Source organism: Eumetopias jubatus, unplaced genomic scaffold, assembly GCF_037043125.1.
Source record: "Eumetopias jubatus isolate StellerSeaLion01/CBP00866 unplaced genomic scaffold, mEumJub1_p1.0 scaffold_6, whole genome shotgun sequence".
Taxonomy (NCBI): domain Eukaryota; kingdom Metazoa; phylum Chordata; class Mammalia; order Carnivora; family Otariidae; genus Eumetopias; species Eumetopias jubatus.
In genome coordinates this window covers 83,328,375-83,352,756 of record NW_028274812.1, presented here as the reverse complement: position 1 = coordinate 83,352,756, position 24,382 = coordinate 83,328,375, and the positions used below count along the sequence as shown (strand labels likewise).

The 24,382-nt window shown below is 40.1% G+C and overlaps 1 protein-coding gene across 1 annotated transcript in view; it reads left to right on the top strand.

Moving 5' to 3' along the window:
* KCNQ5 (potassium voltage-gated channel subfamily Q member 5) overlaps nucleotides 1–24,382 on the top strand; it is a 495,907-nt gene that overhangs the window by 435,515 nt on the left and 36,010 nt on the right. Inside the window, exon 9 of the mRNA XM_028097505.2 lies at nucleotides 788–1,008. Coding sequence (XP_027953306.2) covers nucleotides 788–1,008 — 221 coding nt within the window. The remainder of the gene's footprint in view (nucleotides 1–787; nucleotides 1,009–24,382) is intronic.

Here is a 24,382-nt window from a genome sequence, read left to right as displayed (position 1 = left end):
ATCCACAGCACTTCAGTCCTTGCTGGCATCTGAGAACTGAATGTCTGAACAAATATAATTTACCAGTAGCTGCCACAGCAAATCAATAACCTGTTTGATAGCAGGAAATTGTGTTAGTGAACATACCATCTCATTCCGTTAATCAGTCATCACATTCATTATATGCTGGGGCTGTTCTACATTGTGTGGTTTTTGTCTCACAAGAATGAATGCAAGCATAAAAGAAATGGGTGTTAAATGTTGTATGTTTAATATTATGTATGCAGTACTACCAACCACTATGAGATTGCATGAATTTATGGATATCATAATCTTGCCTGGAATATGAAATGCATGCAGAATGTAGATATATATGTATATGTAACTGTCATCCCTGTAGAAATGCTTAGAAATTACAAAGAGATATGCTCCCAAATAAAAAAAATTACTTTCTTTAAATCTCAAAAGTTGAGGTGAAAGCTAAAATCTATTTCTAAAGCAAACACTGAACCAGTTCTTGGTTATTTCCAGTGTAATTGTGTACAAACTAACATACCCAACGTCAGTCCTTTCTATGATGAATCCAGGAAGGGTGTGCCTACCTGTACAGTGAGGTTGAGTTCAAACGAATGCAAACAGATTAAATAAAGCTCCAATTTTCAATAAGGGAAGAATACATTGCTATGCTCCTACTTGCTGAAAACATTTTGTCTGTTGAAATATAATATACAGTTTCATCACAGTATTGACCCAAGTGGAGTGGAAGAAATTGCTTGAAATGGAATAATCATGCCTCTGTTGTCCACAGTCAGAAGCTAAGTTTTAAGGAACGAGTACGCATGGCTAGCCCCAGGGGCCAGAGTATTAAGAGCAGACAAGCCTCAGTAGGTGACAGGAGGTCCCCGAGCACCGACATCACCGCCGAGGGCAGCCCCACCAAAGTGCAGAAGAGCTGGAGCTTCAACGACCGAACCCGTTTCCGGCCCTCGCTGCGCCTCAAAAGTTCTCAGCCAAAACCAGTGATAGACGGTAAGCCCTGTTTTTCCATAACTGTGTTTAATTGGATAGGCAATCGTGAGCAAGATTATGAAGTAATTAATTCTCCATGGTACCACTTGAAGATAGAAGAAAACAACCCCAAGGAAGGAATTGTTTGTTTGTTTTATTGGAAATTTATTCATTGCCTTGGGCAAATGTACAGAACATAAGTTTACTTTTGGGAGCAACTTTGGCAGCTAAATCTACATTTCAAAGAAGTCAAACAAAATGTTACTTCTTCACTTTTTATCTACAACACATTATTATTTCTCAAAGTCCCTATCAAGATCAACGTGACTGTCCTTCTCATGTATAGGTTATGTCTGACCAGCAAAGGTCCATGGCCCAGAGATGATCAGGTGCTCTGTGAATGTCTTGAAACACAGTAAGAAGGGTAACAATGCCTTTCTGGACAACAATGAAGGTGCTATTCCCTTTTCTACTATGCTCTATCCATCAGTAAATCAGAGACCACCGCTTATCTTACTTAGCGAGATTCCTGTTGAAGTTCTGATCTAATGATAAGTAGAATTCAAGTTCTTCTCCCAAGAGGAGCTAACCTACTTTATTTATCATACAATGTGTCAGAAGTTTACTTGCCAACACATTTTATTGAGTGCCCCATAATTTTCATGTTTATAAAACAGTTTCTTTTTCATTTAAGATTAGCTTGGTTTTCTTTTTAAGTATGCCCCCCCTGGGATCTCTTCTACTGGGCAGAGAACCAAAGTCAAATAGCATCTTCTATGAATGCATAAAAACTGCAAAGGCTATCGGCCCTTCTGTTCTCATTCCCTAGTATAACCTGTATTTTCCCAGGCTCTGAAATCCTGAGGGATAAAAGTAACAACCAGGGGTCATAATCCCCGTGATCTCAGGCTCCCTGCAGTGAAAGTCCCTGGAACCTCAGCCCACGGTTCCTCCCGGCTCATTCAGAGATCCCCAGGGATATTACTCCCACTCTCCAGTGAGCAACGTGAGTCCCCTCTTCACACCTCTTCATTCTCCACAACTTCGTGGATGTCATGCTCTCCAAGTAGACGCCTAGCTGCTGACCCGATGCGGCCCTACCCGGTGGAGCTTGCAGCTCCTGTCTCTGGTGGTGGGACGTGCTGATCCTGCCAAGCTTCCCTCCACCTGTCACTCTGCTAAAGGAGAAAATGCCCCCTCCACCAGCACTGGATGCTCCCGCATCAAGCCTCTGAGTGTCCTGAGTCACTGCCCAGATTTTCAGTGTCCTCTGGTTTCTACACTCTCCTCCCTAGGAATTTGGCTGAAAGCCCATGAACAGCTGAGTCAAGAGTTACCCGTGACAGGGCTTTATGTTGCACTCAAAATAGACTTTCTGAATATAAATGGATGCATCATTTCTGGAAGGCAATTTGGCAACATATATCAAAAGCCAGGACATATGCCTAAGCTTGGACACATCCCACCCACCAATTCCATTTCTAGGATATAATCAATATAATGAAATAATATCAGACATTAGAAATGGTGCTCCAAATAAAAAATTATTGACATGAAAAGATGATCATAAAAAACATATTATTCCATTTTGCTGTGTTTGTGTGTGTGTAAATTCATGTATTTATAGGAAAAAATCTGGAAATATTTATAGCAATGTATGAACAATTACCTCCAAGTGATGAGGTCATAGTTATACTTTCTTTCTTCATTTTATTTGTCTGTATTTCCTATTATTTCTACAATGAACATGTAAAGCTTTCGCAAAAGAAAACAAAGGATGATTTTCTATTAAAAAATTGGACCTTTTTTTCACACAATACTCTCTCCCCTTCCCCGATTCTAGGGGCCCTTGGTCTAACACCCCTCTCCTTAGGCTGATTCCCCCCACACACACTCCTCTGCCAAGAGGTAGAAGGACCACCTTGTCTTAGTGCTGGGGACCAGCCTCTCTTGAGTGTAGACATGGATTGTCTAATGAAGTTTAATGTACTGCAAATAGAGCCATATTAGGCTCTAGGGTTGCCATAACAAAGTAGCACAGCTAGGGCAGCGTAAACAACCCACATTTATTTTCTCACAGTTCTGGAGGCTAGAAGTCCGAGAATCTCCTTGGCTTAATGGCTGCCTTCTCCCTGTGTCTTCACTTCATCTCCCCTCCATGCACAGCTGTGCCCAGATTCCTTCTTCCTTTTTTTTTTAAAGATTTTATTTATTTATTTATTAGAGAGAGAGATTGAGAGTGTGCACAAGCCTGGGAAGAGACAGAGGGAGGGAAAAACAGACTCCCCACTGAGCGGGAAGCCAGACACAGGACTCGATCCCAGCACCCTGGGATCATGACCTGGGCCGAAGGCAGACGTTTAACTGACTGAGCCACCCAGGTGCCCCAGATTGCTGATTCTTATAAGGACAACAGTGATACTGGATTACAGCACACCCTAATGAGCTCATTTTAACTTAATGTATTTTTAAAGACCCTATCTCCAAATAGAGTCACGTTCTGAGGTACTAGGGGTTAGGACTTCAACATAAGAATTTTGGTGGGACACAATTCAGCCCATAACAGAGTTCCTGCTCACACACATCATACCTTCCCTGGGCAAGCCAGGGTGTGCCCATATCTTCAAACCTAACCCTGGATTCACACTGTGCTAGAAATGCATACATGACCCACGGTGGGTCCATACTCTTCCAACAGAGGCTTCAAAAAATATTCGACTTTGTGCTGTGAGGTCCTTATGGCTGGCTGAGCACATCTAAATAAAAAAATCAATAGGATCTGAATTTTGAATATGGAAAATGAATTCTACTTGTATGTTTGGCCAGAGGGAAAGCGTTTTTCAAAGACTTCTAGCGTCAGCACTATCCATCACAGTATTTCAGTTACTGCAAAGATGTCTCGGAGGTCAGACAGAAACAGAAGTCCTATTCTTTAACAAATAACAAATTGGAAAGGTCTCCTGCCATCCATTTTCTACATCATTTCATCCAGTGCAGTTCTGTTTGGTTAGAAAGGAATTGCTTTTCCCTGGTTGATGCCCATCTCAATTGGTTCTGAGTTCCTCAAGTGACAGGAGGCCTGGTTGCTGTTCTGCGGACGTAGCTTTGTCGGCTGCCCACCTGCAGAAGATCATGACTCCTGACTCCTCATTTTATCCAATAGTCCAGATTCTTTACCTCTGATTTATCTCAACGTTGGGCTTGGGAAAATGGAAGTTTCTTTTTATAGGGAAAAAAACAACTGAAATAACTATCAAATCAATGTAGACTTCAATTATACATTTTTATTTATACTGCCTCTCCCGGTTGTAAGTATGTCTAAAAACCACTTACTACCCATAGAAAATAATATATAACCCCACAGCGAACTCCCAATTATTCCAGATCTATTTGCTCACTCACTTCTGGGGCTCTTTTCTTCTACTTCTCTCTTTTCTGTAGGTATTTTAGGCATTTCATTGCCCATGAACAGCTCACAGAGAGTGGATGAATAGCAGAAGGAATAATGAAAAGTCTAATTGGCCTTTAAGTTAATAACTAAGTTACATTTGGAAAATAATGGGCCTGTAACTAAAAGATACTATCATAGAAAAACAAAGGAAATTTAGGCTTAATCCGTAAGCTTTAATAATTCCTGCCAAATCTGATACCCTTTACTACAGATAGTATTATTTTTATAATTTAATGACTCTTACAAAAGCTATTAAATATCGCATGTTGGGCTTTTTTGCTTTAATTTTTTGTGAAATTTGCACATATAACACTTAAAAAGGGCATAATTGTCTTCCAATAGTCCACAGTCGGGTATACGGAGAAGTGGAAAGTAACAGGCAGATGTCGAAGCCAGAAACTAACAAATGGCAAAAGGAAGAAAGTAAACTATAAGGGACTGCTGTGGTATTGCCATAGCAAATTTCTTTTGACCGATATGGTATGAATTGTATTTTTAGTTTATAAATCCAATAATAAGAGAGAGAAATTTTCCATTGGTCAACCAATAGTATTTAAGCCTCTTCATATAATTTTTAAAAGTAGGTAGGATATGACTTTTTCAGATTCCACATATAAGTGCAACCATGCAGTTTTTTTCTTTCTGTGTCTGGCTTATTTCTGTTAGCATAATGTCCTCCAGGTTTATCCATTTTGTTGCAAATGGGATGTTGTTCTTTTTTAAGGATGAATACTATTCCATTATACAATTATACCACAATTTCATTTCACTGTGTATAGGTATATCAAGTCATTACATTGTACACTTTAAACGTATGCAATTTTTATTTTTTATTTTTTTTAGATTTTATTTATTTATTTGAGAGAGAGAGCGAGCATGAGTGGGGGGAGGGGCAGAGGGAGAAGCAGGCTCCCGCCCTGAGCAGGGAGCCCGATGCAGGGCTTGATTCCAGGACCCCAGGATCATGACCTGAGCCGAAAGCAGACACTTAACTGACTGAGCCACCCAGGTGCCCTGCAATTTTTATTTTTAAAATAAAATTTTTAAAAAATTAGGTAGGATAGAAGTGAAATTTTTCTCTCAACATATAAAAAAATAATGATAAAAGTAACATTTACTGGGTCCTTCTCTGTGGCAGGCAATGTTCTCAGTGCTTTAGTTCTCTTATTTCATTCAGTTTTTCCAGTACCCCTATGAAGTGGGTCCATTATTATCCCCATTTTGTGGATGAGGAAACTGAGACTTGAAGCTGAATAACTTACCCAAGACTAACAGATATAAGTAAGGAAGCCACAGTACACACCCAGGCAACCTAATTTCACAGCCTTGCCTTCACACACATTCGTAGCAGTGCTCCCTAATGTCATATCAGTACCCCTGTAGGCCTCTCCCATTTCTTCTTTCTCCCTGCCACCCTCCCCTCACCCACTTTCACTCTTCCATTTTCAGTTGGTCAGATCTCCTTCCCATAGAAACCATTTGACCTTGCCAGTGTTCCATCCTGTCTTTCTCCCAGCCCCGCTGCCAAACCTCTGAACTTTATCATCCTCAAAGACTACCAGAGGTGGAAGATTAGGCAAACTGAGGAAACGGCCTTTAGATGACCCTCTGTGTTTTGATCACGTGTCTGGGGAGAGCCTCAGGATAATAGCCATGCTGGTCTGTGTCTGTTTCCCCTTGGAGGGAGGCAAAGGGTGAGGTCATCTGAGGCTGGTTTCAAGACGCAAAAGGAAGTGTCAGGAGATGGACAGCTATCGACAGCCGACAAGCAAATGGAAAGTGGCGGACTGCAAGTTAGAGGAATACCAAGCAGCCAAAATCCACAGGAATGAAACTATAGTAGAGACAGGGGAGAGTCCAGATTTCTGGTGACTAGTTTGCAGTTGAGGAGGGCTATGCTTGCTGGACCCTGCTGTCCTTGGGAATGCCTTTCAGAACCGCACTCAAGGAGTACAATAATCTTGACAGAGAAGTGTCCCACGAAGCTGTATAAGCTGCATGTTTTAACATGTTTGACATTGCTTCTGCTTCAGGGGAGTGTATCAATTCTGCTGAACAATCCTCAGGGCTCATGCTGGTTGCTGTGGGAGGCACATCCTCACCAGATATTTATGAGAAAGACTAGCATGACCCTGGGTGCAGGAGTTGTATGGGGTCCACTTGAGCAAAGGCTGGGTGGACTGAAGATAGGAATAATTTGCAGTGGTGGGCGGGGGGGCCTGGTGACCAATTCCCTTGTTCCAGATACTGCTAAATATCTCTTCTCTCCCTTCACTTCTCTTCCACGTTCCTTCCTTCCCTCAGCCAGTGTACCAGTTAGAATGCATGTGGCTGCAGGACACAAAAGAAGCAGATTCAGATACCTTCAACAATAAGTGTATCTTACCACCTAAAAAGAAATTCAGAGGTAGGACAACTCCTGGCAACAAAACATTGGGATCCTGGGGCGCCTGGGTGGCTCAGTCATTAAGCGTCTGCCTTCGGCTCAGGTCATGATCCCAGGGTCCTAGGACTGAGCCCCGCATCGGGCTCCCTGCTCAGCAAGGAGCCTGCTTCTCCCTCTCCCACTCCCCCTGCTTGTGTTCCCTCTCTCACTTTGTCTCTCTCTGTCAAATAAATAAATAAAATCTTTAAAAACAAAAAAACCACTGGGATCCTGACTTGAGTTCTCTATGCTTCTCTTGGATCTTCTTTTGACTCTGCCCAACTGTGTGCCCACCTCCTCCTCGGGCTGGGAGCAAGATGGCTGCTGCAGCTCCAAACAGCTTTGAGGCACAACACTTTGAAAGGCAGAAAGGGAATCATCTTGTGTTGCTCTTGCTTGCTAACGTGAGGAAAACTGTCCATTCACATCTTAGTTTCTGGAAGTGGGTCTCATGCCTGAAATGAACCTTGGCAAGGAGAATGAGCATTGGCAGTCAAGGGTCAGCATTCAGCACCTGGATCTGGGGCCAGACTCCCCTGAAGCCCTTGGATCAAGCAGGGGAAAGGGAGATTGTAACTGGATAGATTTGAGGACTTATGTTCTCGAATTGGCTGTTGGGAAAGCAACCTCTAGCAGTGTCTGACACAGCCAAGCAATCTTTTCTACTTTGTGAGGGTGAAGAGAAAGCATGCCCTTAAGCATGTTTTCTCCCAAACACTCGGTCTACATGTCATTTCTGTTCTCCTAAGTGTCTATGCTTTTTAAACATACAAGCCAGATTTAGAAATCTTTTTTTTTTCTCCTTTCTTTTATCACATAATTTCCATGAGGCAGTGAACACAGACTGGCCTCACTCTTTAAATTTCAAAAGAAGGACAAAATGGTAAGGGAAAATCTAGGAAAAAATAAATGAATTCCCATTTAGATCATTTAATCCCTCCCCACACACAATCAGCCGGTACATTTCCAATCACCACCTCCACTGAGGAAAACGGGGAGCAGTTGCCTTCCTCATCTCCTCAAGTGGCTTCCTTGGAGACTCTTTCTTCCCTTTCTGCCTCATAATAACTAATGGGGTCTCACCTAAAGATAGCAAAAGCAAAGCATGAGGTGACAGAAGCCTCAACTCCTCTTAAAGTCAGTAAGGTCCATCCCTCCCCTTCGTCTCCCCTTTAACCTCTGTCTTCCAGGTCCCAGGCCCACCAGTCTCCGAAAACTTGCTGGAGATTATCAGTAGAAGATCGACAAGAATACTGACAAAAAAGAAGCATTTTAGTACAATGATTTGGACAATACCCTGAACTAACAGACTTCTGTACCAACAATGGGATATTTTTTTCCAAGCAGCATAAATTACGAGCTATTAAGATTTCATGTTTGACTAATCTATGCACATGGACCTTTCATCTTCTACTAATCCTCTTTTACACTTACTTTCCAATGGCATCTTCTCTCGTATTTTTCTCAGTCTCCCCAGTTGACATTTTTGGTGTTTCCACAAAATGCCAAGCATTGCATGGCACTTAACATTTTTTCTGATTTTTCCATATTGATGGCCCAGCTTCAGCCAGACTTTGATTATAATTTTCCACAAAATATGATGCTTCCTGGCATGTTCTGAGTTTACCCAATAATGACGCTCCAGTGTGTTGACAGAAACAATTCTTGTCAAGGGGGGCTTCTATTGGGGCTTCAGCTTAACCTGTTTGTCCACATCCCTGACAGGGTATCCCTGACTGAGAAGCATGCCCACTCCTGTGAGCTCTTATCTCTAACAAAACCTGAGGGGTTTCCTTCACAATGTAACGTAGCTCACTGAATGCCGAACTTCATTGTTAGCATCCTTCTATGCAAAAGCCAACCGAGGGTAGTCAGTAGGATTCCTTAACACACTTTTGGTCCTTCTTCACTAAGGAGTTGGTGAAAACCATTACCTGGAGAAAGCTTCTCAATGCTGGTCCATAGGTTTCTTTTTCCTTTAGTTGTCCAGGTTCATTACCCATTCGGTCCATTGTTCTTCATCCAGAGACACATCCCAGCCCTCTCCTGTGTGTCCTATACTGTTCTGTCCCCCTAAGATCTGCTTCTTTATTCCAATGTTCCTATTACTTTTGGGGGGATGGGGGGCAGGGGAAGACCTCTCAATCTCTGGTTATAGACTCGAAGTGACTAAGACCAGGCACAAGCTCAGAGATATTGCAGGTTGGGTTCCAGACCACCCCCATAAAGCAAATAGTTTCCCAGTGCATATAAAAGTTACATTTACACTATACTGCCGTCTTTTAACTGTTCAAAAGTATTATGCCTAAAAAAAAATAGTATGCATACCTTAATTAAAAATACTTCATTGCTAAAAAATGTGAACCATCATCTGATCTTTCAGCGAATTATAATCTTGCTTGTGGAGGATCTTGCTCAATGTTGATAACCGCTGACTGATCAGGGTGTTGGTGCTTACTGACGGTGGGGGTGGCTGGGGCAAATACTTAACTAAGACAACAATGAAGTTTGCCGCATCAATTGACTCTTCCTTTCACAGATGATTTTTCTATGGCATGAGATGCTGTTTGATGGCATTTTACCCACAGCAGAACTTTTTTTCAAAATTGCAGTCAATCCTCTCAAACTCTGCTGCTCTTATCAACTATGTTTATGCCATGTTCTAAATCCTTTGTTGTCATTTCAACAATCTTCAGAGCATCTCCACCTGGAGGAGATTCCTTCTCAAGAAACCACTCTCTTTGCGCATCCATAAGAAGCAACTCCTCTTCTATTCAAGTTTGATCACGAGATTGCAGCAATTCGGTCACATTTTCAGGCTCCACTTCTAATTCTAGTTCTCTTGCTATTTCCACCACATCTGCAGCTACTTCCTCCATGGAAGTCTTGAACCTTCAATTAGTTAAAAAAAAAAAAAAAACAATATCTGTGAAGCACAATAAAGCAAATATGCCTATATTTATCATATTTCTGGTAGGGTTGCTTTTTCTAATACTTTTTGTGAAACGCCTGTTCCTGATTTTTAATCACTGAAGAAAGCTGTTTCTGTTCTGAATGGACTGGAGTTCCCCTTGGCTTTCTATTCTAATCCAAGTACTCTTTGTATTATAGAACAGAATATCTGTCCAGATTTCCCTAGGTTCTGCCCCAATGTTTGTTGTCACTCCTTAGTGATAGGGAAAATCATATTTGGTTCCTATTGGTGAGGAAAATAGCTTTCTTCTTAAGATATAGGCTTTGAATGAATCCCAGCTCCTTCCTTCCAGCGGAAACTAAGCTGCCAAATGACCTGAGTACAACCTTAAACCATATTTTTTGGACTTCCACAGATGTGGGTCTTACTGAGAAGCTCAGGGTTGTAAACCAGAGTTCTAAATTTTGTTTCACCAGCACATCAAAGTGTGTGCATGTGTACACTGGTACTTTAAAGTGAATTGGAATGCTGTATCAATTATCTACTGATACATAACAATTTGCCCCAAATGTGGCAAGAGACCCATAATCTCAGTTTTTGCGGTCAGGAATCCCGCAGCAGCTTGGCTGGGTGACTCTGGCTCAGCCTCCTCATGGGGTTGCAGTCAAGCTTTTGTTGGCCACGAAAGTCATCTTAAGGCTCAACTAGGAGAGAATCTGTTTCCAGGCTCAATCGAGCATTTGCTGATGGGCCTCATTTCCTCACATCGGCCACTCCATAAGCTGCCTAAATGTCCTCTGGCTTCCCCCAAAGCTAGTAATTCAACAGAGTACATGCTCAAGAGAGGGAGAGAGTACCCAAGACAGAAGCTGTGTCTTTTATAACCTAACCTCAGAAGTGACGTACCATCACTTCTTCCATATGCTAGTGGTCATACAGACCAACCCTGGTTCAGTGCAGAAGGGGACAACACAAAGGGAGGGAGGGTCATTGGCAACTCTCTTAGTGGCCGGCTACCATAAATGTCTTTACATTGGATATGTCTTTCAAGTCGCAGAACCCACCACTTGTCTTGTCTTTCTAGGAATTCCAACCACCAGCTCCTCATCTCTTTTACATGTTTCCATTACCTTCCTGCCTCTAAAGGTATTTGGGTTTGTGACCTCTAGACTAAACATTTCACGTCCAGTGTCCTATGTATTATATTTCAAACACACACACACACACACACACACACACACACACACACACACACACACAACCAATCACATCCTGACCCTCAACCTTGATCACATTATAACTAGACTTTTCTATTTCATTCTTAGTGCAACCTTTCAAAAAGTGATATTAACAAAATATTGAGCATTCCAATTAGTGTGACAAAAAAATAAAAGAAAACGAGGGAGCAGGAAATCAGCTAGTCATTAGCAAAACCACAGTGTTCTAACATCTATTCCAGCACATGTTCTTTTCGAATGTGCAGCGCATCATCAGCGGCTTCAAGAGGCTAGAGAGATATTCTTTGTCACTTCAAAGAGCAGAACCAGAACCAAGTGTGCAATATCAATTTTTCCCTCAATATCATGACAGGCTAGCAATTAGAGACCTCACACTGATGGAATGGAGTCCATCACTGGAAACCTTCAGACCGAACTTGGATGATCGACATTCAGGGATTTCTAGGTTCCTCAGAAGATCGAGCCAGACAACCCCAAAGAAATTTTCTTCCAAACCTGGGTTTCTATAGCTACTGTTCTGGCTCTTCCCTTAACCATTACCTTTCATCCTCTCTGGCAATTCCAAACCGAAAAGTGGAAGATTGGTGGAGGGGGGGGGGGGGCCGGGGGGGGGAGGAATAGATTGGCTGAGGAACACCAGGGACTCATTTTCTGTCCTGACCCTGGTCTCATCTTTCTGTGATGCAAAGTGCTTCCCATGGCTTCTTCCCTCTCACCAGTTTCACTCCTTGACCTCCCTTGGTCCTTTCATTTCCTGAGAAGCATGTCACGTGTGCCCCACCTATCCTTAGGAGGTGCCCCACAGTGGATCATTCACAGAATTTGGATATGCCTTCAACTGGCAGATTTCAATTCAACAGGTATTTGAGGGGCCGCTGCTCAGGGCTAGCATTTTCCTGGGCACCAAAGGAGCACAGTGAGTGGACATGATGAGTGCCATCTCAAAGAACTTGCCATCTGCCTGTAAGTTTTCCTGCCCAGCCCCACCCCTTACGGTACTGACTGGCACCTGGGGACCATAAAAGACATCCTCCTCACTTTGCCAACTTCACATTTTTCAGAAATAACCTGTGGGTGACCTCTGAAATTCGCACGAAATAAGCACAAAGTTAGCCATTACACAAATTACAGATTTTAGGCCCATATTTAAGAGAAGCACTTTTCAGCTGCATGGAGAGTTTTCATTCGTATGTCTCAAATTATTTCCTTCAAAGGCACACTTAGTTGTCTGCTCCACAAAGAAAAACCTATATGACACAATTTTAAAATTATATTTAATCGCTTTCATGGGGTGCTCCAGTTGGTAAAGAAGAAAATAAAAGGTTAGAGGAAGGCCAGGATCCTTTCTTTGCAATGGACAGCTAACACAGGAACGAGACGAGCTAGCCAGGCTTCCTTTCTGCTCTCAGCAGTGTGAAACTCACTATATTGTTCCAAATTCCTTTCATTTTATTTTCAATGTCTAATTTTCCCCAGCTTTTTTTCTCTTGCCATCTTTTTCCTCTGTTGCCATGTACAATGCATAACAACAGTTCCTGGACTCCAAAAATATAGAAAGCTCACAAGAATATTGCCTGGGGAAAATTAATCTCTGTACCTCCAGTTACAAAGATTCATTTGCACATGAAACCCTTAATTCCCGCTGGTGAGAAATTTGCATTTTTCATTAATCTAATGCAGTAACAACTGGTGTACCACATCATTCTGTTGGAGTTGGTGACTAATCTTTCCCAAATTGTTTTGAACCTGTGTTCCCATGATTTTGTGTTTTGGCTGAAAAATGTCATGACCTCATGTCTTTTTACATTTGTATCAGTTATCTGTTACAGCAAAACTCTTCCCTCCCCCCAGATTTAGTGGCTCAAAACAGCAACCATTTATTTAGGCCGAAGTTCTGCCGGCCAGTACTTCCGTTCTTGGCTGGACTCAGTGGTACATCTGTGATCAGTTACTGTTTTGCCTGTGGGGCTGACTGGCCTGAGGAGGCCTCAGCTGGGCTGACTCATCTCTGCTCCATGTGGTCTCTCAGCCTCCAGCAGGTTGGGTTGGTTCAGAGTGGTGGAGAGCTCCTGAGAGCAGTGCAAGACCAACCCACAAGGCCTATGGAGTGTCAGGCATTTGCAGATAAGGAAATCAAGACCTAGAAAATGTAAATAACTTGCCTGTGTAGGTCAGTCTAAATGCCGAAGTTGGGATTCGAAATTGCATTTAGATATCATCCCATAGCTCTTCGTGTGTTCTACCATGCTGCTCAGCATGTTTTCCTTCACATAGGTCACATCACCAATAAATGAATGAATGAGGGGCACCTGGGTGGCTCAGTTATTGAGCGTCTGCCTTCAGCTCAGGTCATGATCCCAGGGTCCTGGAATTGAGCCCCTCATAGGGCTCCCTGCTCCACGGGAAGCCTGCTTCTCCCTCTCCCACTCCCCCTGCTTGTGTTCCCTCTCTCGCTGTGTCTCTCTCTGTCAAATAAATAAATAAAATCTTAAAAATAAATAAATAAATAAATAAAAGAAATCAGCTATAAGTTTAGTATTAGTCAAATGATTTTTTATCCTGTTCCAGTTAATATGGAAAATCTTCTCAAGCCATGACCCTTTGTCACTGCATACACTGCATATACTCTCCCCCATCCCTTCAAATGTCAGTTAAGGTAATGAACCAGGAATTCCCTCTTTTTTTTTTTTTCAAAGCAACACTCAAATGTTGCTGTCTCTGGCCAGCCTAGTCCAACTGGTATCCAAAAGGTTTACACCTTGACATTTCCTGACGATATCACTGCTGCTAACCTAATAAGACTTGAAAGTTGAGAAAATAAATTACCAGATCTATTTTGAATTCCCCAACAGACTGGATTAATGAATAATGCAAATGTGTCGTTCTCCAGTTTGTCGGCCCATTGTCAACCATGACTGCCTTGATTGAGGTCAGGTGTCTCTGAATATGACTCAAAGAAGACAGATCTCATCCTTTTGGAGATAGGATTAAATATATTCTTTTAAGTCACTTTGTCATTGATTCAGAATGTTCCTCCCTACAGTAAAGTACCGTCTGTCTAAGTCTCAATCTCTTGTAATTTGCCCTAGTTCAGTTATTTTCCTGAATGAGGAGGCTGTTGGAGATGATGCTGTCAGGCACTTCCCATTGCCCATCTGAGTTATCTGTGTGTGGTTGACCTTTGCTTTGCTGCTTTTTTTTTTTTTTTTTTTTTTGCTTTGCTATTATCACTTGGCTTTGCTAGGATTTTCCAAACATTTGTTCCAATAAAGGTAGTCCCACTAGACTATGATTTACCTTGCTTGGATTACAAACACTTAGATGATTTGCTAGTGGAAATACAAAAGTCTACAGAAGTAGATTTGTGTATGTATGAATGTAAAAAAAAAATGTTTTCACAAAGCCAGTTTACATCCTTATTTTCAATTGGAAAAACTCACAGTGCTTTGAGTATGGTGAGTCCTCGAGGAATTTTTTTATGAAAATTGAATTAATCCAACAGTAATTAGAAAAACCACTTTTGGAATAAAAACCAGTTTTGGAATAAGATGGGGCTTATTTCAAATCCTAATTTCCCCACTAGGTTGGATGAGATGAGGCAAGTGACTTAACCTCACCGAGCTTTAGTTTATTGTCTCTTTCCCTCTCCCTCCCCTTCTCCCTCTCCCGCACCCCCCATTCCCCCCTCAAGTAGCAGAAATAATACCTACTTAATAGAGTGTGCGTGATAATGAGCTATAACAGGTGTAAAATCTTTGTACAATGCCCACCACAGAGCAGGCACTCAATAAATTGAATAGAATGTTATTATTTATTATTTCATTAATACCAATTTCTGCATTAATTTTAATTAGTTGAAGTCCTAGGCTTGATTAATTTGCATGTTTTCATCTTCCCTTCATCCAAGTGCTTGGTGGCAATTCCTACTGATGGTCAATGGAAGTTTTAAAGTTCTATGTTCATACAAACTTTATTCCTTTAGTCTTCAGACTGAATTTTAGGAGTCCTCCTGCTGAATAATTTACATAATCACAGAAAGACAAAGTTATCTTTATTATACCTCATGCGATTTACTACTATTTATCCAGGGGTCATTGCCTTTATTAAAGATGACAGAAAGAGAAGCATTGGTTTACTATATGACAATGCAGTGTGTGGCACATAATAGTTGCTTAGAAAATATTTATTAGTGAGTGAATGATAGTGAACAGATAATGAACAAATAAATGATTTCATATTTAGTTATTCAGGAGTCAACTCATTAAATCTCATTGATAAAAATTGCTTTGGGATTATAAAGAGCCACCATACAAATTAGATGCATTACTGAAGCCTAGAGTGTGATATTATTAAAAGTGTTTATTGCTGAATCCCTAAGTGCTGAGGTATTCGATAAAGGGGATATTGAGTGATTTTTAAGAAGATAATGAAATTCCTGGGTTGCTTTATAGTTGCAATAATTTAAAAAAAACATATACTCCAGTGTTCCCATTTTGAATAAAGACAATCAATATAGTAACATATTCAAGTAAAAAGAAGAAAAGCATTTCTATATTTTTCCTTTGTACTTTATGGGCAGTTACTAAGCCACTATTATGGTGCGATCAGCAATTTTAGCAGTAGCGACCATATTAATTGTTTTTGAAAACTCTCTGGTGCTTCATATCACTCAAAACAGAAAGATTCCTTTTAATTAAGTGACAGGAACTATTCCATGAGATTTTGTCAGCATTTCTGTTAGCCAGTAAGTAAGGTTAATTGGCAATCCTTAATAGAGAATCTTAGAGAATTTCATATCATAATTAACATAATTTAAGATGCTGATAATGCATGAGTTATCTACTCAATCAGTGTAAGTGGGATCTTTGATCTTAAAGAGAAAATGCTCAAGTGCAGCAGTATCTTACATAATAGATCCCTCATTAGTGTGAATTAGTAATTCTGGATGTTACTAATTAGCAGACCTCAAAACAAACAAAATAAAAACCAAATTCACCAAATCACAAGGGTGCTGGTGAGTATAGATGGTAAAGCACGGTTACATTAGTATTTTGATTGAATCCCCCAGTAATCGAGTTTCCTAGAGTTGGCAGGCCCTGTGCATAATGTTTTACCTGCCTTGGAATAATCAACTATGTGCTAAGAGTTGGTACTGAATGTTGAGATAAGTAATATTTTAGGAAGTTACTGAGAACGTAGTTTTGTGAAGAATAAGGAGATGGTGTTCTATTTCTGAGGTGACTGTAGAAAGATACAGAACTTTAAAGAGAAAGAAACAGAGCGCCTCTCATTTTGCCAGCCTTTAGGTATTTGAGCTGGCCCTGAACTTGCCAGTGCTCTCCCCTTATACTCTAGGACTCATGGGGGCTGGGTGGCAGACCGTGTGCATTACTGTGTGCTGCTTCATAAGGAAGCAGGTAAGAAACCTCAGGACAAAAAAGAGGTTTTTATCTTCATGTTAAGGAACAGTGGGTGATTTTTTTTTTAAACATCTGAATTAGAATTGATGGAAATGTTAAAAAAAAAAAAAGGAAAAGAAAAAAATAATGAACAAGAATAAAAAATGAGGAGGTGCACCAGGCAGGAAAGACTGTGTCTAGAGTACCTTTCACTCCATGGTAAAGAGCCATGAAATCAAATTAATGGGTCATGATTAGCATTTTTCTAATGAAATGAAACAAGGTGAGATGGGAAGGAATGGGGTTAGATGAGATGGAGAGGGTAGGACAGACTAGGAATTAGAATGTGTCACAAGGAGTGTTGTTTCAAGAGTCTTTCATATTTTTTTCAAAGAATATCTATGTTGCCAAAGTCATACATATACCTACTTTTAACAGTGAAATAATAAAGATTAACACAAAAGGAATCATGGACTTAATGAAAAGTATAAAACTATACAACTTTTTTTTAAAAAAACATAACAGATGATCTTTAGGATTTGGAACGAAGCAAAAAGTTCTTAGATTTGACACCAAAATCATTATTCATGAAAGGAAAATTGATAAAGTGAACTTCATCAAAATTGAAAACTTTTGCTCTGAGAACTACCTTGTTAAGAGGATGAAAGACAAGTTGCAGAATGAGAGGAAATATTTGCAAACCACATGTCTACAAAAGACTAGTGTCTAGAATATAGAAAGAACTCTCCAAACTCTATAGTTAGAGAAAATAATTGAATTAGAAAATTAATTAGAAAGTTGATGAAAGACATGAACCAAGGAGGTATACAAATGGCAGATAAACTCATGGGCAGATGTTTAATGTCATTAGCCATTACGGAAGTGCCCACTAAAACTGTAGGAGATATCACCACACACCTATCAGAATAACTACAATAAAGAACAGTAACAGCACCAACCTCTGGGAGGGATTTGGGATGCTGGCTCACTCATACGTTGCTGATGGGAATGTAGAATGTACAGTCGCTCTGGAAAACAATTTGGTTGTTTCTTATGAAACTAAACATGCAGCTACTATATGACCAAGTAGCTGTACGCCTGGGCATTTTTCCCAAAAAACTGAAAACTTATGTTCATATAAAACCTCCAATGAATGTTCGTTGCAGTTTTATTCATAATAACCCAAAACTGAAAACAACCTAGATATTCTTCAACAAACTGTAGACTACTATTCAGAAACAAAGGTGAACAAACTATTGGTATGCACAACAACTTGGATGAATCTTGAAGGAATTATGCTGAGTAAAATAAAACAAAAATCCGAAAAGATCACAGACTATATGATTTCTATAACATTCCTGAAATGATAAAATTAATGGAGATCAGATTAGTGGTACCAGGGGTCATGAGTACAGAGTGGGAGGGAAGGGGGTGTGGTGGAAAAAGACAATGTGAGGACTCTGCAGTGATGGAAAAGTGCCCTATCTTGACTATGTCAATGTTAATATCACAGTTGCAATATTGTACTATAGCTTTGCAAGATATTACCATTGGGGGAGTCTGAAGAAAGGGTACACAGGAACTCTGTACTATTTCCTACAACTGCATATAAATCTACAATTACAAATTTAAATTTATGATTACAACTTATAAAGTTGGAAGTTAAAAATAATAACTATGGTCAAATAATCTCAGCCCTTTATGAAAGAATATGATGGCTCCCTGCTCAGGTTTCCAACTTTACCCCCACGCCTCTGTTCCAGAAGCAACTCTTTCTATTTTTTGGCTGTTTCTTCTGAGGTTTATAAATTTCCATATGTTTGATAGTAGGTTATATAACTAACTTCTGATTAATCAGTTTTGAACATTCTCTGTTTACTCCCAATTCTAGTAAATGAAGATTTAGCTCTTTTTTTTTTTTTCGCTATTTCTCTTCTGTAGATCCTCTCATCCTTCCAGTCTAGGTTTTGTAAATTTTTTTGTTTTCTTTTTATCTTTTTATTTTTTGGTTTTTAATTTTTCGATAAGTCAAAATTCAGCATCTATATGATGTGTATGTGTTATATTGTACTACAGTTGTTTCTTACTTTTTGCTTTCCCTGTAGTAAGTAAATGTTCTTCCCACATCTTCCAGTAATCTCTCAATAAAATTTTCCACAGGATCAATTTCATCAGATAACTGATCAATTCCACTGTGACTTTTCTTGGATAATTCATCCTGGGATCCTCCATTCTCCTTCTTGCTAAGCTGATGGTTCTCAAGTCTGCTGCACAGCCATTATCTTTTGAATTTCTTTTGATTTTTTTTCTAGATCGAATTCCCAGTTTATGGGGTCTCATGTTCATGTCTTTCTGGATTTACTCTCATTTCAGATAGTAAAACTCTAATAGTTTTTCAGGTAAAAAGAGGGTATGATGACGGAAGGCATGATGCTGACAGCTGTTAACGTTCCTGTCCCTTGTCCTACCTGGACGGATGACCGTCACCTGGCGCACTGTGATCACATGGGAATTTTCCTTCACCATCATCCTGTGACTCCTGCTCTTGGTTTACTTTCCTATTTTGATGAGGTACACCAAACAGTACATTCTTGAGAAAGAAAGCAAGGAAAGAAAAAAAAAATGTTTTGACTTAACATGTCTGAAAATGGCTTTTTTTTTCCATCCCCATGCTGTTTGATAGTTTGCTTGGTATAGAATTTTAGGTTCGAAATAATGTCCCTTCAGAATTTTGAAAACTATGCACCCCTTTGTGCTTCTTTTTAGCATTGTTAAGCCTAAAGCCATTCTGATTTTTGTATGTGACCAATGGCGTGCGGTGTTTTATCTTCACTAGCTGGTAGAATCACTTTTTGTCCCCACTGTTCTGAATTTTCATAATGATTTTTTTTGGTATGGGTATATTTTTAGCCACTATAGTAGATTCTCAAGGGGTCATTTCAAACTGATGATTCATGATCTTCTGTTCTAGAATATTTGTTTGTTTGTTTTTAATGATCTTCTCCCTTCATTTTCTCTGTTGTCTGTTATGGAAAGCCATAAGCTGTGCCTGTGGACTGGCCTTCTGATTATCTTCTTTCCTCTTCCCTTTTCCATCTCTTTATCTTTTTGCTGAGAGAGAGAGAGAGCATAAGCAGGAGGGGCAGTTCTAGGAGTTCATGGTCCAACCTCTTAGTGAGATTTTTATTTCTGCTCTCGCTGCTAGGGTTCTGTGCTGCTGTTGTTTCCTGTATCCCTTTTTCCTAGCTTCCTACTTTTGTTTCATAGTCTCTTACCTTATGGCTGTAAAGATATTAATGACAGTGTTTGGAAATTTTTTTTTCTTAGTTTGTTTCCTTCTAGTTGATTTCTGGTCTTTATCTTCGGGAAAATTTCTTCAGATATTTAGTAAACCGTGCATGTCTCTTCGTAATGACGCGTGGAAGATGACGAGTGTGACTGGAATTTCTAAGCATCTGGTTGGGGCTGATCCCCTTTGATCTTCACCGTGGGTTGGCCTGTGTTTGCCATTTCTTGGGGAGTATCTAGTGTCAGTACCTTTAGCTCTTTTCTTGGGCTGATCTCATTCTGCCAAGAATACCTATCCAAACTGCCATCTGGAGGATAAAGGTCCTGTTGCCAGTGGGTTTTCAAAGTTCAGGCTGTATATGGTCACTTGATAGCTGGGCTTGGCATATAATACCCCTTCTTCAACTGTGCCTGATGACCCCTTGTCCAAAGGCTTCCAGTCAGGCTCCTGCTGGAAAAGGAGAAGAGCATATGCCCTAGGGTATGGGGCAGATTGCACACAACCTTTCCTATCTTAGTTATTCCCAGAGATACCTAGCGCTGCCAATTCCTGAGCCTTTTGAGTTTTCTGAAGTGTAAATTTTGTTATTTCTCAGCTTTTCCCAGTGTTGGCATAGGGTTTTCTCTCTGGTATCAGCTAGTCAGTTACCTAACTTGTCCATCTGCTTTCCCACTTCCAAAATTATGTTGTTGCTGCCTCCTCTTCTGTTCCTTTTATGGGCTTATGTCTTTTTAAAAATAATCTCATCACTATAGCTTTAGTGGGTTTTTGAGGGATCAAGATTAAATTTGTATGTTCAATCTACCATCTTAACCCTGAAGGGAATGGGAATGTCTGTCTTAATTGTGTGTGTATGTGCGTGTGCGTGTGTGTGCGTGTACATGCATGTGCTCAATCACAACATTAAGTGTATTTCTTTTTTTCTTAAAGATTTTATTTATTTATTTGTCAGAGAAAGCAGAAGCAGGGGGAGCAGCAGGCAGAGGGAGAAGCAAGCTTCCTGCCGAGCAGGGAGCCCGATGCGGGACGCAATCCCAGGACCCTGGGATCACGACCTGAGCCGAAAGCAGATGCTCAACTGACTGAGCCACCCAGGAGTCCCTCAAGTGTATTGCTTATTGTGGTTAGAAAAAAAAAAAAAAATTGGAACCCACTGCTAAGCAATGCCAACAACAAAGTGGTCAAGTCCAGTCAAAGGTTAACTGTATTTTCTCTTTATTATGAAAATCTTCCATGGAGCTAAGGGAGTTTTAAAGGCATATAGGGCCATGTTTTCAGAATGTGATATTCAGAGGATATTCTAGATATAACTCTCTTTAGGAGGTGGCGGGGGTGGGGGGCAGGTAAGCTGCACTTCCTCTGGTAGTGTATTTGAATGTACCTCTTCATTATTGTTATGGGTACTAGAACTATTCTGGGTCCCAAATTTTCTGTTTCATGTCAAGAATGTCATAATGCCAAGATAAAATAAAATACACAGAAAGCACAGCTAAATTATGTAATCTTCAGTTGTGCTAGCAAGATTTGCTATATAAATTGCATCTACTCTGGTTAAAAAAATACATAGGAAAATGCAATTGTTTGTTCAAAATATTAAAGTTAGATCTTTAACTAGACCATTGCCTTAAAAATTCAAGAGGATATTTTATTTTGAAATCAATGTATGCTGCAGATGTGTATACTTGGACTTTTTTTCAATAAAAAGAAATTTTGGGATTTTCAGAACTTTTTTCAAATACTATAGCATTTTAATTCAACAGCCTAGAAAAAAAAATAATGGGAATATATCCACAGATGCATGAAAAATTTCCTTGTAACATTATTTTTTATTTCTATGGGAATTCAGTGAGATGGTTTCTGAATCCTTAATAAAAACTCATTTTTAAGTTATTTACTCCAAATCTCCTAAAATTCAGAATTGAATAAACACTGGTCACATGACTGAAATTTCACAATCTGTCCCTACAATATTAGCAATATAAGATACTGGGAGAAGCAGGAAGGAGTGAATATCCAAAAGTGACATATGAAGGTACACTATGTCTCACTGTAATATAGTTACATTTCCACTAATGTTACATTGTTCCTGAAGAGAAAAATAAGTCTGGATTGGCTTCTTTATTATATTAGTATGGATGATTCAGATAGCTAGAGAGCGATCCCTCTTGCTTATTGTACTGATGTTAAAAGTTTTTCCATTATTTACTAATTACAGAATTAGTAAATTAGTAAAAACTAATTACAGAATTAGACCCCAGAATTTAAAGTGGACCTACATGCTGCATTCTACCTAAAAACAAAAGTGCAGTGTGTGATATTCCCTCAACAAATATTCCCTGAGTTCTACTCTAGAAGTTATTCCTTCTTTTACTTGAAACTTATTTTGCCTCTTAAATATTTTCATGGACCCCTGAAAGAAAATTCTATTTTATTTTATTTTTTAAAGTAAAGTATAGTTGGGGTGTCTGGGTGGCACAGTCTGTTAAGCATTCGACTCAGTGTCGGCTCAGGTCATGATCTCAGGATCTTAAGATCAAGCCCCACATTGGGTTCCACACTCAGCATGGAGTCTGCTTGAGATTCTCTCTCCCTGCCTCTCTGCCCCTCCTGCTTATGCTCTCTCTCAGATAAATAAATACATCTTTTAAAAAAATAAAAACTATAGTTGATGCACAATGTTACATTAGTTTCAGGTGTACAACATAGTGCTTCCTGTTGGTATTTTGATAGGGATTGCATTAAATCTGTAGATTGCTTTGGGTAGTGTGAACATTTTAACAATATTTGTTATTCCAGTACATGAGCATCTAATGTCTTTCCATTTGTTTGTGTCATCTTCAATTTCTTTCATCAATTTTATAGTTTTCAGAGGACAGATCTTTCACCTCCTTGGTTAAGTTCATTCCTAAGTATTTTATTATTTTTGGTGCAACTTTTTTTTTTGTCTGAATGCTGTGCCTAGGACTTCCAGTTCTATGTTGAATAAAAGTGGTTAAGAGTGGACACCCTCATCTTGTTCCTTATCTTGAGAATTTTTTTAAAGGTTTTATTTATTTATTTGACACAGCAAGAGAAGGAACACAAGCAGGGGGAGTGGGAGAGGGAGAAGCAGGCTTCCCGCTGAGCAGGGAGCCCGATGCGGGCTCGATCCCAGGACCCTGGGACCATGCCCTGAGCCGAAGGCAGACGCTTAATGACTGAGCCACCCAGGTGCCCCCTGTTCCTTATCTTAAAAAAAAAAAAAAAAAAACTATTTTAAAATCCTGTACAAATTAAACATTATGAGGAAATATTGGATTTTTTTTTTTACAGTAGGATCTCAAAGTATACCTAGTCATGAAAACTCACACACAAAAAAGAAAAAAAAACACTACCGTATAAAAGAAAACAAGGAGGCCGAAATGCAGAGGTTAGTTAGTAAGTCGTACTTACTATACTATCAGTAAGATCCACAGCTAGAGTAGAAGGGGGACCTCTCTTACCCTGATGGTTCTTTTATTAAATATTAGCACCTTGCTCCTTTAGGTATTTGAGATACATCAGAGAACAAGATCCTGGTCTTTGTAGATCTTACATTCTAGTAGGGAAAACAAATAAACACCAACAAGTCAATTGTCTGTATATTAGAGGGTGAGTGCTGTGGGAAAAGGAGAGAAAGGTGAGGAGGCACAGATTGGTGAAGCAGGGAGGTAAGTAACCTTGCATACGGTGGTGGTCCCCGGTAGTTCTGAAGAACCAATACTGAGCAGAGACCCAAAGCAGCTAAAGAGCTTCCAGGCTTTCCAGAGAGGATTCCTCAAAGATAGCCCTAGGGCTCCCTGCTCAGTGGGAAGCCTGCTTCTCCCTCTCCCACTCCCCCTGCTTATGTTCCCTCTCTTGCTGTGTCTCTCTCTGTCAAATAAATAAATAAAATCTTAAAAAAAAAAAAAAAGATAGCCCTAAGGAGAAGTGCCTGGCTTCTTTAAGGAGCAGCTGGGAGGGCTGGGACAGAGAAGGGAAGCCTGGAGGGAAAAGAGCCAAGGGGAAAATGATGGGAAATGAGGACAGACAGGAAGTGGGGGAAGGACAGACATACAGGGCCTTGTAGCCCTAGTAAAGACTTGGGCTTTTACCCCAGAAAAAATGGGGAGCCATTGGAGACTTGCACACAGAAAGACATGATCTCAATTTTCAAAGGATTGCTCTGCCCTTAATAATCCTGTATCTTAGGCAGGTGATTTAACCTTGCTGAGCTACAGTTTCTTCATCTGTGGAATGAGCATAACATTTCCAAACTGGCAGCATTCTATTTTAAGTTACAGTGTGTGTTTGTAAACCACCTCGCATCAGGGACTGAACGAATTACAGCTATTTTTAATAAAATAAAGGGCCCATGCCTCCAGGCCACAAAAGTGCTCAAGGCAAAGGCCCTGAATTCATCCATCTCTGAACACAAAGTTGAGAGACTGGGGCCATCATGACCTCTCAGCTGACAACTTCTTCAGTGAAGACACTTGTCTCTCAACTTAGGAAGATGATTCACTAAGTAAACAAGAACACAGTGAAGTGGCATCTACCCAACCACAAAGTTTTTAAATCCTAAATCCAGACATTATTGAACAGGGACTACTGTCATGGGGCCTGAGGGAAAGACTTCGTGAAGCAAACATTCATTGAGTGTCTTCTCTGCACCAGGAAGT